The sequence below is a fragment of the Moschus berezovskii genome, chromosome 7, assembly GCF_049115385.1.
Source record: "Moschus berezovskii isolate FMDL1 chromosome 7, NW_MosBer_1.0, whole genome shotgun sequence".
In the NCBI taxonomy this organism is placed as follows: domain Eukaryota; kingdom Metazoa; phylum Chordata; class Mammalia; order Artiodactyla; family Moschidae; genus Moschus; species Moschus berezovskii.
Window position 1 is genome coordinate 74594207 of NC_142466.1, and position 15289 is coordinate 74609495.

Below are 15289 nucleotides of genomic sequence, written 5' to 3' on the forward strand. Positions count from 1 at the left end.
CTATCTGATGTCAAGGTCCCTGCTTTTCTACCAGCCAATACAGCTGCTATCAAAGCTGTCCTTACCCCCCCCCCACCCCAACCTCCCCCCGCAACTCCCCTTCCCTCCACTGGTGGGAAGGGACGTCACCTTTCTTACTCCAAATGCAGGAGCTCAAGGGAGCTGCCATGCCACAGCCAGGGGAAGGAGGGTAGCTTGGGAGGGCATGAGAAACGGCATCCTTTATTCATAAATAAAAACATAAAATTACCAGAAATAGTTTACATGGCCAAAAGGGGGCATCAAAAATAAATCAAAGCTGTCAAAAGCAGGGCAAACCAAACAAGACACAACCAAGAGAAAAATAACTCTGTACACAGTCTTCCAAATGCCAGTCCATCTGTGGCCAGCCTGCACCGGGGTTCCCGCTTTGCCTGCAGAGGAAGCTCAAAGGGGACCACAGATAAATGAGGAAGGTGGAGCATGAAAGCACACATGTGCATACATAGGCGTGTGCCCTCCTGGCAGGGACAGCTGCGGCTCTGACCGCCCAGCCTACCTGACCCTTAGGATCTCTCTCTCCTAAGAAGCGGCCCAGGCTAGGCCGGGAGTCGAGCAGGGGCAAAGGCTCGGCGGGTGCTTCTCAGGGCAGAGGTACCCCCCAATGCAGTCCCCACGGAACTCGGTGTTCATGGGGACCGACTGTGCCCAGAAGGGGTTAACCCAAACGCAGAGACCAGAGGATAAATCCAGGGTGGGCGACACATGGGAGTCTGGTCACTCCAAAGCCCAGAAGCAGAGCCCCCCTCGGCGTGGCTGCCTCTTTGCTCACAGCAGAGCGCTTCACCATCCTTTGGCTAGCAGAGCCGCAGCACTGATCCAGCAAGCATGTGTGCGAGCAGCTGCGCTCAGGGGAAGGGGCGGCGAGCTCCCGCTGGCCCCGGGCCAGGCCGCCTGTTCCGAGGCCTGCGTGGCCGACTTCTCCACTCCTGCTCAGCCTCTGCTGCTCAGTGGCTCCTTCCGGAGAGAGGCTGGGTTTGGCAAGGTCCAGGAATAGCACAGAGGTTTTAGCACAGGGAAGGGAAGGGAAACCACACCGCGGCGAGGTCGCTATGTTATAGGACACTTGCATTCTGCTGCAACTGGGCCACCCTGGGGCCTCGGGCTGGTGGCAACCCAGGGAGGGCTCCATGGGTTGGCCTGGGGCAGAGATGGGGACAGGGGTGCAGGGCACTGTCATACTGAGGTGGAGCTGCTGTGCCCCTGAGCGCCCTCCCCTGGGGCTTAGCACCCACCTCTTTGCAGCGAGGTCTTGAGGGCAGAGCAATGGGCTTTTGGCTGCCTTGGGAGGGGGGGTCTCCAGCCTGAGGAGGGGGCAGCAGCCTCTTTTTCTATCCTGCAGGACAGTCTCTGGGAGGAAAGGACTCGGACAAGGCACAGGCTGGTGGAGATGGAGCAACCAAGACACAAGGGACGGGGAGTCTTTGACCTGGGGAGCGGGGTGATCTGCCTGTGTCCTGTGGCGGGGACTGGCCTCCAGGCAGAGAGGGAGCTCTGGGCCTGTGGATTCCAGGTTTAAGTCTAACCTATGACTAAGAGTAATGGCTTGAAATTCCAGAGAGGCTCCTCTGTCTCGTGAAGGCAGGACAGACACGCCTATCTTGGGGAATGGAAGGCAGAGCCAGCATCTGGGAAGGCGGCCCTGCTCTCAGTCCAGGCTCAAGGAGGGACTGTGAGGACCCTGGCAGGATGGGAGGCTGGAGGAGAAGAAGCTCCCCAGTACCACCTGGGGTCGGAGGGGTCCACAGTCGGGGACAGAACTGGGGAGCAATGGCCTGGGACTGTTGTATACTCAGATGTTTGGTGAACCCCCCTCAGCATGCGGGCGTGAGCCCAGGAATCCAGCCAGGGCTGGCTGTCCCAGGAACAGCAGCTGCAGCTTGAGGCAAAAATAGAACATGGAACAGCCTGGCTGCCTGCGAGATCTGACTTGTGTCTGAAAAGACAAGAAAGGAAAAAGAAGAAGAAAATTCCCTGAACCAAGCAACTGAGAAACAATCTTTTCTCTGCACATCTTTGAAAGGGAAGGCCAGCCTTCTGCAGGCCAGGGGTCCTTGACTACGGGGCTCAGGTGGGGCTAATGCAAGTGGAGGGGGGAGCAGCCAGGGGCCCCAGGGCCGTTCAGAGGCTATGTTTGAGCCTCTTACTGTCTTTGGACACTGGCACTTTGGGGCCCCTCCCTGACCTGTAAAGGCTCTGTCTGCACTTAGCTCTGGAGGTGACAAGGGACATGACCAGCAGCAGGATGGAGCTGAAGGTGAAGGGGGAGCCTAGCCCAGATGACCCTGTGCCATCTCAGTGGACACAGTTTATTCTGAGTTCAAGCAAAGACTTGGTTCTTAGGAATCAAAACCAATTCAGGGTAACTGCTGAGCAACTTGAACAGGAGGGGACATCCCTATCTCTGGTCTCATGATGAAAAGATCTGGGGGCTCCCCTGGGGACAGCTTGGAGTCACACACTCCCTGCATCACTAAGCCCTCAATCTTTCCTCCTCAGCACCCACCCCAGGGCCTTGGGGCTATGGTTTTAAGAAGAGATCAAAGGCCACCCGTCACCCAGAGGCTGTCCATGTCCAGTCAGCAGGGCTAGAGGGTCTGGCTGTCACCACCTAGCTTCTCCTTCAGACGCCCTCTGGTCTGGCTGAGTCTCAACAACCCCCGGGTGGCCCCAGCTCTCCCCTCCTTTCTGAGACCGACTGCGTTGGGAAGCTCTGATTGCTGTTCAGCCAGGTTCTTCACATTCCACTCCAACCCCTGTCCCTCCATGGCCGGGGATAATAGCTCAGGTACGACCAGGTCAGATTCCAAAGCTTCTGGTCATAAATGCTTGTGTTCTGTTCCCAAGGGGCATCCCAGTGTGTCGGGAGAGGGGATGGGGGGCAAGAAAAGTTGTAGGAAAAGAGGTGGAAGGGAGCTTCTGTCAGTCACCACCCTCTCTGGGAGAGCATTCAGGGAACCCTCTAAATGCTTAGAGGGTTCACAATCTCTAAGCATTTTGAACAAAGAGCAAGTTTTAGGAAGCCCTTAACCAAATCTTGATGATCCCAGGACTCCTCTCTTGGCAAAGCTGGGGGTCTGGCCAGCTGCAGGGTTGCTAAGCGCTGGATCTTGGGAAAGGCCAGGAGAGGCCCTCAGCAGCAACCGTCCCCCACCCCCTCCCCGCAATCAATTTCCTCGCCTTGGAATCTGTGCTGCTTCTCTCTGAGGCCTGAGCAGGGGAGCAGGGCAAGGGAGCCCCCATTGACGAACTCAGCACCCCTGCCTCCCAATGCGAGGTCCCCGGCCCTCTCCCAGGAGGCCCCTCAGATCTCGGTGGCGATGATGTCCTCGTAGGGGATGTCAGCCCCTGCAAGGTCGATCTCAAAGGGCTCCCCCGCACCGTCCCCGCGGGCCAGCTGCTGCAGTGCCTTCTCCAGGCGCTGGTTCCGTTGGTACATGGCCAGGTAGCTCTGCTGCAGCTGCTTCTGGTACTGGATCACTTTTTCCTTCTCCTCCTTCCACACCAGCCGCTCGTGCTGGAAGCCAGAGGACATCTGGTCGTGCCCCTGCCGCTCCTCCTTGAGCTCTGCGCGCAGCCGCTCCAGCTCGCGCTGAAGGGCGGGCACGTCGTCCGCGGAGGCGGGACCCAAGGCAGCCGCTTCCCTGCTCCGCTGCAGGGCGGCCTGGGCCCGCAGCTCCAGCAGCTCCTGCTCCAGCAGGTTCACCTTCTCCCGCAGGAGCTCCGCCTCGTTCTTCTTGCGCTGCAGCTCGTTTTCGCACACCTCCAGCTCCAGGCCCTTGGTGCGCAGCGCGCTCTCCAAGTCCTGCGTCTTCAGCTCCAAACTCTCCAGCCGGCCCCGCGTGTCCTTCAGCTGAGCCTTCAGGTTGAGGATCTCGCTGGCCTTGGCGTTGATCTCTGTTTGGGACTCCTTCAGCTGCTGCTTCAGGAGGGAGATCTCCCCGGACTTCTGGCACACCTATCACGGAGCAGGGCGGGGCAGAGGAGACAGAGAGCCAAGGGCTGAGAGTCCGAACGCACGGGGCACCTGGCTGCTTAAAAGCACTTAATCCTAGCGACCCAGTGATTAGGACTCGTGGTTTTCACTGCCGAGGATGCGGGTTCCATCCCTGATTCGGGAACTAAGCTTTTGAAAGCCACCCAGCGTGGCCAAAAATAAAAAGAACTAAGCTAGTCCTCTCACAGTGCCTGGAAAGAGGCCCCAGCATGGTGGTCTGGGCGACCCATGAAGGCCGGCCAAGCCCCTCTGTGAAGCTCCTTTCATTCTGAATCTGGCTGGGTCTGTCCACAAGCCTTCTTCACCCCCAATTCAGAGTCTAAATCTCAGTCCATACCCAAACTCATGTCCCTGCTGTTTAGTCACTAAGTCCTAGCTTTGAGACCTCATGGATTGTAGCCCACCAGGTTCCTCTGTCCATGGGATTCTCCAGGCAAGAATACTGGAGAATTTCCTTTTCCAGGGGATCTTCCCGACCCAGGGATGGAATCTGTGTCTCTGATGTCTACTACTTTGGCAGGTAGTTTTTTTTTGTTTTTTGTTTTTTTAACCACTGGGAAAGTCCACCCAAACTTATAGCTATGTATAAATTAAGGGCCAGTGGTTTAATCTGCCCACAGCTGGTAGCTCCACTATCTATATTAACACCAATGTTGTCAATTTAGGGTCTGCCTAACTTCTATCATCTGTGTATATATACTCACACCCTCTGGCCTCACCCCTGCACATACTCGCTTCTCCTTCCTCTCGGGATAAAGACAATATTCACACAATCATGGCTGCACCCCAGCAACCAATTGGGCTCAGAAACAGTGCCCAGCTGGCATCTGCCAAATGATGAGCCACTGTTCTCCCCAGTGCCCGCCACCATTTCTACTTCAACCTCCATCAAAAGTTGGCTAAGAGCAGCAAACAAAACTAATGACCCTAATGACACTGACTCAGACCCATATGTCTATGGAGCCCTGGCCACTGGGGGTCATGTGTCCAAGGCCAGTCTGGCTGGCTGTGTTACAAGAGCATTCTCTGCCAGCCTGAAAGATGGCCAGAATGAAGGCCAGGACCTGGGCCTCCACAGAATAGATTCTTTGAGCAAGACTGGAAGTATTAATATTTCCTCGTTTCTTCTTGAGGTAGAACCACCCCTTGCTCTCAGGCACCACCTCTGAAGTGGGCACAGCCCCACCACCATGCTTGGCTGGGACTGAAAGAGCCTTCCGAGGATGAGCCTGGATTTGTGTCATGCAGGGGGCAGCAGAGCTGTGGCTGAGGATGGGGCCTTGCTTTGAATCCTGGCTCTACCAGAGTGATCCGGCCAATTCTGCATCCATTAGCACAGTAGCATTATGAACGTAAAACTCTGAACTCTGGGATCTAATTCAGGATCAGATCCTGGCTCTGATATCTGTTATGTGGTGACTTTGGCAAGTCATCTAACGAGTTCTTTGCTATTATAATTGTTCTCTGTGCTTCAGTGTCCTTAACTCTAAATTGAGCTTCGTAGGGCTGTTGTAAAGGTTAAATGAAAGGACCTGGGGCCTGGCATTAATAAACACTCTATGAATTATTGTTATTATAAATATGTTTGTAATATATTTCTGTTTTTGTGAAAATTTACTTCATTTATTGTTTTACTAATAGTCTGACTGGACAACCTGGGAATGAGGTCACAGCCATGTCCAGCTTAGTTCTGGATTAGACAAGCAAGAATGGATGCATAATGCTAGCATTGGCTTATGTTCTGAGATGGACCAAAGTGTTCCCAAGTCCTGGCTAAGAAACCATGGCGGGGAAAGGGTCTCCTGAACCAACACTGATGAGAAGAAAGGCACTGGTCCCATGGCTAAGGTCCTTTCCTTTTTGGGAAACCTGGCAAACAGAAAGTGACACTCCCTGCCCACCTGTCTAGCGCCTTTATCCATCACTTCCTCAGAAAGGATCTTCTTCCTCTACCCTTGATGACACCTGTCATTCTAATTTCCAGAATAAGTACAGGAGATCAGTTCAGACAGATGGCTGCATGGCTGATGGTATGTCACCCCCACCTAGGGGTGATGCTGGTCTAACCAGACCCAGTGAGCCCTCAGCCCCTTCCCAGGGCAGGAGTCTTTGGGGTGAATGCCCCGCACATGCCTCTTCTGGTCCCTGCACCACCTTTAGAGGCCCATTAGGTGAGAAAAGTGAGCAGGATATGGGGGTTAGGCGGTTCCCCAGTGAGACCAGGTGCAGCCACCTTATTTCCAGGTGTGCCTGAGGATGTGCATGTGTCCTCTTTCTTCCTGCTCTATGCTTCCACCTCAGCCCACCAAACAGAAGCTCCACTTGCACTTCTGTGAGGACTGGCCAACTCTGTCCCTGAGACCTGCACAGATGTGACACTCCCACCAGAGGGTGGAGTCCCTTTCCTCAAAAATCACAGATGAGGGACTTCCCTGGTGGTCCACTGGTTGAGACTCCATGCTCCCAATGCAGGGAGCTTGGGTTCGATCCTTGGTCAGGGAACTAAGACCCCACATGCTGTGTTGTAGCCAAAAAGTTAACAAACAAACAAAACCCCGCAGCTTTGGAACTGTGATGTTTTCAGAGTGCAAAGAGAGCCTTCAACAAAGAAAACAACAACAAAAAGATGAGGAAAAAACATCACAAACAGTGCTATGGTCTTTTGTGGCCTTGGGACCATCATGAACCAGGGATGGTTTGCTGTCCTGCAGAGCCTCTGTGAGCAGATGCATTGAGGTAGCCCTCAGACAGCCTGGCTGGGACTTGGTTCTCTTGTTCTAGTTTCTCAGCCAACAACTCAATTAGTAAAGTCATTTCTGGCCATGAGGCATGGGGCTGGGGAGATGAAGAAGCCCAGACTAAGAAAATCTCCAACGTGGTTTACTGGGGAGACCTTTCTTTGGGTCAGGAAGCCAGCACTCCAGTCCAGTTTTCCCGGGGCAATTGTGTTCCCACCCCTGGAATCTGCCTGCAGTGCAGGAGACCCCGGTTTGGTTCCTGGGTTGGAAAGATTCCCTGGAGAAAGGATAGGCTACCCACTCCAGTATTCTTGGGTTTCCCTGGTGGCTCAGATGGTAAAGAATCTGCCTGCAATTCAGGAGACCAGGGTTCAATCCCTGGGTTGGAAGATCCCCTGGAGGAGAGCATCAGGGTTCAATCCCTGGGTTGGAAGATCCCCTGGAGGAGAGCATGGCATCCTGCTCCAGTATTCTTGCCCGGAGAAGCCTGGCAGGCTACAGTCCATGGGATTGCAAAGAGTCGGACACGACTGAGCAAATTCACACTTCTCCCTGTTGCCTAGAGCCTGGAGGAGACCTAGAGAAAGTGGTGGGGAATGCAGGCACTGAACCCCTGCCCGCCTTCCTGCCCATGCCCTCATCCTCACCTCCCACTGCGTCTCCTCCAGTGCCGGGGCAAAGCTGGTCTTCTCCTTCTCGTAAGACCTGAGTTTGGTCTCCAGCAGGTCCTGCTCCTTCATGAGGCTCTCGAGTTCCTGCCGGAGCTGCCGTTTCTCCTGCTGGAGCTGGAGCACCTGAAGATGTAGGACCTGCTGGGCGCGCTGGCTCTTCTGTGCGGCCACCTTCATCTTGCCCTTGGCCTCCAGCCCCTCCAGCTCGTCCTTGCAGCGCCGCGGCCGCTCCTCGTAAGGTTGGCTGGCAGCCAGCTCCTTCTCCTCGAAGCTGCGGTGCAGCCTCTGCAGCTCGCCCTCCCTCTCCAGCAGCTGCTTCTCCAGCTCCTGGATGGTGCATTGGTCCGTGGAGATGGGGGAGCGCACAGAACCCTTGTCCTTGCTTGCGTGGGCCAGCTTGCTGCCCCCATCGGAGAAAGATAGGGCCTTCAGGCTCATCATGTTGCTGTCTTGGAGGACAATGCCCTGTGTGATGTTGTGGGCTGAGCCCCCAAACCGGCTGGCAGGCCCCACCGGAGTGACCAGCGGGTCCAGCTGGTAGCTGCTGCTGGTACTGTGGGTGGGCAGGCTGGACATGGAGTTCCTGCCAGAGTCGGACAGTGCCCCGGAGCACAGGCTGGGCTTCAGCTCCTGCTCCTTGGGCTTGTCCAGAGGCGCAGGATGCAGCTGGTGGCTGGCACTCTCAGGGGATGAGTGGAGGATGGCGCCTGACCGTGGCAGCACCGGCTTGAAGGCCGTGGGTCTCACGGCACCCTTCTCGGAACCCTGGGGAGGAAAACAGCCATACTGACCCTGTGTATCCCTGCGATGAGCCTTGAGTTAGGTATACATGCCAGCCACATGGCACCTTCCTGGTCGGGGGCTGCAGGTGACCTCACCTGTTACTCTGAAGGGGCCAAAGGTGGTGAATCTCCTCAAGGAGGAGGAATTCCTCCATGCCTGTCCTTAAAGATCATCAGGCCCTTTGTTTTGTGAACTACCAACCAGTTTTTCACCAGTTTCTCTGAAATGACAGCCCTTTTAGGTTCACTGGCTGAGACCCCCCTGCCAGGGTTCTGGGGCTCTGTGTGCTGCAGGTAAGGATTCTGGACACACTGTCCTCAGGGAAGTTCATCCCTGCTTCTTCCCCATTACTTCCAGTTGGCCAGCAGCTGGAACTCTGGTCGTGGCCTCCCCCAATGGTTGGGAGAACCACTTGCAACCTTTTCCCTAAAGCCATCATTTTCATTATTAGAGGACTTCAAAGTTTAGAAGCTGTTCACTTTGAAAAGCTTAAAACTCTATCCAACACGTGGGCTGTTTCCTAGCATATCAATGCATAGATTCACTTAAACTGGGATGAGGCCTGGATTTCTGAGCACCTGGGATTCTCTGCCCTCATCCTTGCTAGACTGGTGATGATAACAAACCCGAGGGACTTCCCTCGTGGTCCAGTGGTTAAGACTCCGTGCATCCACTTCAGGGGGTGCAAGTTCCATTCCTGGTCAGGGAACTGAGATCCCGCAAGCCACGCAGTATGGCGAAAAACTAAGTACCAAACTCACAGCTCTTATCCCACCAAAGATGCTTTGGGTCTGGTTTGAGTGAGAGCAGCTGTCCCACCAGAGCAGCAAAGGAGGAAGAAAGTCCACCTCCGTGAGTTCTCTAACAAGAGAGCCTGTCAGATCTCTTCAGGTGGGCTCTCCACCTGCTTTTCCAGATGGTAAGCAAGCCCCTCCCCCTTCCCATGCACTTGGAAACGCTGCTATTGGTCCTGCCTTGGCTATCCTGAGGTACAGCCCAGCAGAGTTCAGAAAGGCTGGCATTCTCCGATTGCTGTATGCTAAAAGCTCACCCAGGTCTTTTGCATTATGAGACTGATCAATGTGTCCATTCCTTCGTCCAATCTTGCTCTCTGGTGTGGCTGAGTACTCCTGCCCTCTCTGCATCATTCAGTAAGGTAAGCATTCTCAGTGATGTAAGCATTTAAGACCTTCACCACCACCGCTCTCAGCCCCAGGCCTCTTTCCTGCCTTTCCAATCCAGCCACCCACACCAGAGACCCCTCCACTTACCATCTCTAGCGGATTGGAGAAGGGCATGAGCTTCGGTGGGGTGGATGGGTCGAAGTCCACCCCTGCCTGGCCCCCTAGGTCCCCACTGGACAATGCCGTGTAATCAGGGCGGTGGGAGCCCCGGGCCTTCTGGCTGACCTTGATGTAGAAGAAGTCTTCACTCTTGCCCATTTTGGAGCTGGACTTGCCATGCCCCGAGTCTTGGGAGAAGCCGAACCTCAGCAGCCCGTCTGAATAGCGGTTGAGCTTCTTGAGGTGGGAAGACTTGCGCAGCTTGTACTGTGAGGCCCGGCAGTGCTTGCTGTGGAAGCCATGGCCGGAGATGAGGCTGCTGACGCTGCCCATGGCGACACGGGGGCCGAGGACAGGTGGGGCAGAGCGGGGACCTGGAGTGGCACGGGCAGTGAGGGGCAGTCCTGGCTCCGAGAAGAGACTGCAGTCATAGCAGAAGCCTCACAGAGCCTGGGAGAGCTGAGACCTGGAAGGAGACATAAGCAGAAGTCAGCCTGGATGGGGTGGTCATGGCACGTCCCCACTGGTGACCGACCTCGAGATCTGGGCAGCAGAAAAGTGCATGTTTCCCCTAACAGAGGCTCATCCCTGTCTCTGCCTCAGTGGGCTCCCCTCTCATTCTTCCTTTGTCCTCTAATTCAGCAAACATCTGTTAGAAGCCTACTATGGGATGGCTCTCTCCTTCTTTTTTTTTAAATTTCTATCCAGTGTTCTTTTTTTTTTTTTTAATTTTTTTTCAGTTAAAAGTATTTTTATTGAAAAAGCACAAATGCAAAGAAATGAACAGAGGAAAATTTATGCGTCGAACCTGGACTGGTCACTTATGATAATATAGATGCTACAATTCCATTCTCCCCAATCATTCCACCTTCACCCTCTCCCACAGAGTCCTAAAGACTGTTCTAAATGCCTATGTCTCTTTTGCAGTCTCTTATACAGGGTTCAGGTTACCATCTTTCTAAATTCCATATATATGCGTTAATATACAGTATTGATGTTCTTCTTCCTGGCTTACTTCACTCTGTATAATTGGCTCCAATTTCATCCACCTCATTAAAACTGATTCAAATGCATTCTTTTTGATGGCTGAGAAATACTCCATTGTGTATATGTACCAAACGGGGGAGCCTGGTGGGCTGCCGTCTATAGAGTTGCACAGGGTTGGACATAACTGACGTGACTTAGCAGTAGCAGTACCATTCTTTTTTTTAACACCAAAAACATTTTATATTGGGGTATAGCTGATTAACAATGTTGTGATAGTTTCAGGTGAACAACAAAGGGACTCAGCCATGCATATGCATGTATCCATTCTCCCCTCAAACCCGCCTCCCATCCAGGCTGGCACATAACATTGAGTAGAGTTCCATGTGGTACACAAAGGTTTTTGTTGGTTATTTGCTTTAAATATAGCAGTGTGTACATGACCTTCCAAAAGTCCGTAACTATCCCTTCCCCCTAGCAACTGTGAGTTTGTTTTCTGTTGGTCTTTTTTTGTTTTGTAAGTCAGCTCGTCTGCATCATTTCTTTTTAGATTCCACGTGAAAGCGATGTCATGAGAATTCTCCTTCTCTGACTTCCTTCCTTCACTCAGTATGATCCTCTCTAGGTTCGTCCGTGTTGCCGCAGATGGCTTTATTTCATTGTTTTTAATGGCTGAGTAATATTCCACTGTATATATGTACCACATCTTCTTTGAGATGGCTCTCTTCTCAGCACTGGGATGCAGGGGTGACTGGAACAGTTACAGTCCCTGCACTCATGGGGCTTGTGTGTAGTGTAGTGTGGACTGGCCATAAACAGATCAATGTGTGTGACCTCAAGTGATCTGTGCGCTACAGGGGAAATAAAGTCAAGTGAATGGGATGGAATTCTGTTGTTCTTGTACTAGTTGCTCAGTCAGACTTCTTGTGACCCCCACGGACTACAGCCCGTAAGGCTTCTCTGTCCATAGACTTTTCCAAGCAAGAATACTGGAATGGGTAGCCATTTCCTCCCCCAGGGGATCTTCCCAACCCAGGAATCGAACCCAGGTCTCCCACACTGCAGGCAGACTCTTACCGTCTGAGCCACCAGGAAGGGGAGGTGGTTGTTTTATGCAGGGAATACAAAGGAAGCCTCTCTGGTGTCATTTGAAGAGACCCCAAGAAAATGAAGGAGAAAGCTATGTGGAGACCTGTGGGGAGAAAGAGGAAGCTCAGGGGTAGTGGTAGCCCCAAATGCAAAGCCCTGAGTCCCTGAGTGGAATGTGTTGGCATTTGTGAGACAGCAAGGAGGCAAGTCTGGCTGGAGGGTAGTTAGCAGTGGGGGTTTGGAGGACGCAGATGTCAGAGAGCTAGTGGGTGCAAGGCAACAGAGAGCCGGACTGGCCATAAAGGTTTTGGCTTTAGTCTGAGATAAGAAGCCCCCAGATGGCTTTAAGCAGCTGACAACTTGATCTGACTTGGGTTGTGGAGGGTCACTCTGGCTGATGTATGGAAAAGAGCCACTGAAGAGCTTGGGTGAAAGTGCTGGGCCTGTTATAGCAGGTGAGTGACTAACATGGCTAGGCTAGGGTGGTAGCTATGGATTCAATTTTGTTTCAATTTATTTATTCTTGACGGTGCTGGATCTTCACTACTTTGTGGGCTTTTCTCTAGTTGTGGAGAAAGGAGGCTATTCTCTAGTTGTGGTGCACGAGTTTCTCATTGCAGTGGCTTCTCTTGTTGCAGAGCACGGGCTCTGGGGTGCACACGCTTCAGTAGCTGTAGCACATGGGCTCAGTAGTTGCAGCTCCTGGGCTCTAGAGCACAGGCTCAATATTTGTGGACATGGGCTTAGTTGCTCTGCTGAATGTAGGATCTTTCCTGACCAGGAATTGAACCCATGTCTCCTGCACTGGCAAGCGGATTCTTTACCACTGAGCGAGCAGGGAAGCCCTGGATTCAATTTTAGATGTAATTTTAAGGTTGAGCTGATGGTACTAGTTAAAAGATTGAATGCAGGGAGGGAAAGAGTGGAATCTAGGATGACTTCAATGTTTTTTATCCAAGTATCCAGAAGAAGTAAGTTGCCATTTATTGAGATGCAAAAGACCACAAAAGGAACCAGTTTAGGATGAAGTGGGGGTGGAAATAGGACTTTGGTTTAAGACATTAGGATTGCAAAGCCCATTAGACATCCAAGCAGTGATGTGGAGTAGGCAGTAGGATGGGTGTGGAGCAGCGCAAGCTGCCGATTTCCTTGTACGAGTTGTTTGTGCGCAGCCTCTGAGCTAGTTCTGAGACTAGATGAAAAAGCAAGGGCAAGAAGGCAAGAGAAATGTGAGGACTGGTTCGCAGAGGCCAGGAAGATGAGTGGGAATGAGGAAGAGACACTAAGGAGCCTTTGGCAGACATGCAGGAGGCCCGTGAAAGGGAAGGACAAAAGAGGTGTCAAGTGATGCTGAACCGAGATGGCAACTAAGAATCGGTCTATGGGCGTGGCCGTGTGGACACACCAGTGACCTCGACAAGAGTGGTTCTGCTGGAATGGTGCGAAGAAAGGCCTGACTGGAGAGGGCTCACAGGAAGAGGAGAGAAACAACTGTACCCTGAGCAATGAATAGTAACATGGCCAACTTAGTTTGGATTCCCAGTTATGCTCCCTGCCAGCTATGATGTGGGAGGTAAACTCTCTGACATCCTTACCTTCAGTGTCACAAACCAAGTAATAGGACTGCATCTTATAATCAATGCTGAAAACAATAACAACGGCCTTGCCAGTCACCAGACAGAGGAATGCACTAGAAAGCAATGCGGGCACCCTCACGGATGTAGGCGAATTGCTCAAGCCTGGGTCACCTGATTTTCAGAGCTTGGAAATGCTGTGTGATTGTCATGCATTGAGAAGGAGTATTTCTCAGTCAGTCAAAAGACAGATGATTCAATTAAGAAACAGGGGGAGGGGAGGAACACGGCAAGTTTAATAAAATAGGAAGTGCAGAAGGAACCCCGCATTCAGTTCAGTTCAGTTCAGTTCAGTCACTTAGTCGTGTCCGACTCTCCGCGACCCCATGAATCACAGCACGCCAGGCCTCCCTGTCCATCACCAACTCCCAGAGTTCACTCAAACTCATGTCCACAGAGTCGGTGATGCCATCCAGCCATCTCATTCTGTCATCCCCTTCTCCTCCCGCCCCCAACCTTTCCCAGCATCAGAGTCTTTTCCAGTGAGTCAACTCTTCGCATGAGGTGGCCAAAGTATTGCAGTTTCAGCTTTAGCATCAGTCCTTCCAATGAACACCCAGGATTGATCTCCTTTAGAATGGACTGGTTGGATCTCCTTGCAGTACAAGGGACTCTCAAGAGTCTTCTCCAACACCACAGTTCAAAAGCATCAATTCTTCGGCGATCAGCTTTCTTCACAGTCCAGCTCTTTTTATTCTGCTCTAAATTACCCTGTCAACTGAAAGGGGCAGAAGATATCCCAGGTGGGTGATAAGAGGGTATTATGGGCACAGCTGAGGGAACCAGAAGACTCTTCAGGCTCTAAGATGAAAGCTCAGATTCAAACATGCATTGTCATCTTGAAGAGTAAAGTAGCTATGATATGAATAAATACATCCTATATTCCAATCATGAGAGCACCACACAACAAAACAGCATTCCATAAGTGTAATAGATACTTTTCTATAAAAAGCTTTTATTAAATTGACAGTCTCTTAGAGTCAGGGAAACGTGATGATACCTCATGGGGCCATTATGAGCAGTTTATTGGATCTTACCAGAAGCTACTAGGTCTGATACATTTATGTAAAGCCTAGAATATAGTAGGCACTCGGTGAATAGGAGGTATTTTCACTGGTAGCTATGATTTATATTATCATTATTGTTCTCTCCAGGCATTCATCAACCCCGTGCTATCTTCAATGGCCACATCTCCTTTTCTAGAACTAGTTCTCTCCTCTCCAAATGCAAGTTTCCTGCATCCCATTCCCCAACAGCACTACTTAAGTGCATGAAGTTCCTCTGATAATTTAACAGTTGACAATGACAAAATGTGTTTCTCATGCCCCAGGTCATCCATCTCTTGCTTAGCTGAGGCCCCAGGGGCCTATGAGGCAATATTTTACTGCTGTCCATATATTGGGAAGCTATTTTTGGCCAAAAGACTCTTGTGCACTCTGTATGTTCTACCAGTTGGACAACTGGTGACTAACTTTTTGCTCATCCAGTTACACATTTGTGAACATATGCATGGACAGTGTTGTAGAGATAATACCGTAGGCTATGGCATCAGAGAGTCTGGGATTTGAAAATTAACCTCTCTGAGGTTTCTTTGCCACAAAATGGAAATAATCAGAATTTCACAGGCTCAGTATGGCGATGAAGCAAACTCACAGAAGTCAAGTGCAATGCCTCACACATGGTAGGTGCTGTCCAGGGAGACCATGATCATCTGAAAGACAGGATTAGGGTGCCTTCTAAAAGTGTGTAATAGCTGGAACAGAACTACAGTACCAGGAAGACATGTGAAATGAATCTGTTTGTAGCTCATACAATTCAATAATAAAAAATGAACAAACTTAATAGAAGAATGGGCAGAAGATCTAAATAGACATTTTTCCAAAGAAGACATACAGATGGTCAACAGGCACAGAAAATGATGTTCATCATTGCTAATAATCAAAGAAATGCAAATCAAAACTGCAATGAGGTACCACCTCACACTGCTCAAAAGGAACATCATTAAAAAGTCTACAAATAACAAATGCTGGAGTGGGTATGGAGAAAAGGGAATCTTATACTACTGATGGGA

The 15289-nt window shown here is 51.5% G+C and overlaps 1 protein-coding gene across 1 annotated transcript in view; it reads right to left on the bottom strand.

Moving 5' to 3' along the window:
* Window positions 1-206: 206 nt before the first annotated feature.
* Window positions 207-15289, bottom strand: part of LZTS1 (leucine zipper tumor suppressor 1) — a 63000-nt gene continuing 47917 nt past the window's right edge. The window contains exons 2-4 of the mRNA XM_055427158.2: window positions 9500-9977; window positions 7422-8210; window positions 207-3997 (exon numbers count right to left, since the gene is read on the bottom strand). Coding sequence (XP_055283133.1) covers window positions 3344-3997; window positions 7422-8210; window positions 9500-9844 — 1788 coding nt within the window. The 5' untranslated portion in view covers window positions 9845-9977 and the 3' untranslated portion in view covers window positions 207-3343. The remainder of the gene's footprint in view (window positions 3998-7421; window positions 8211-9499; window positions 9978-15289) is intronic.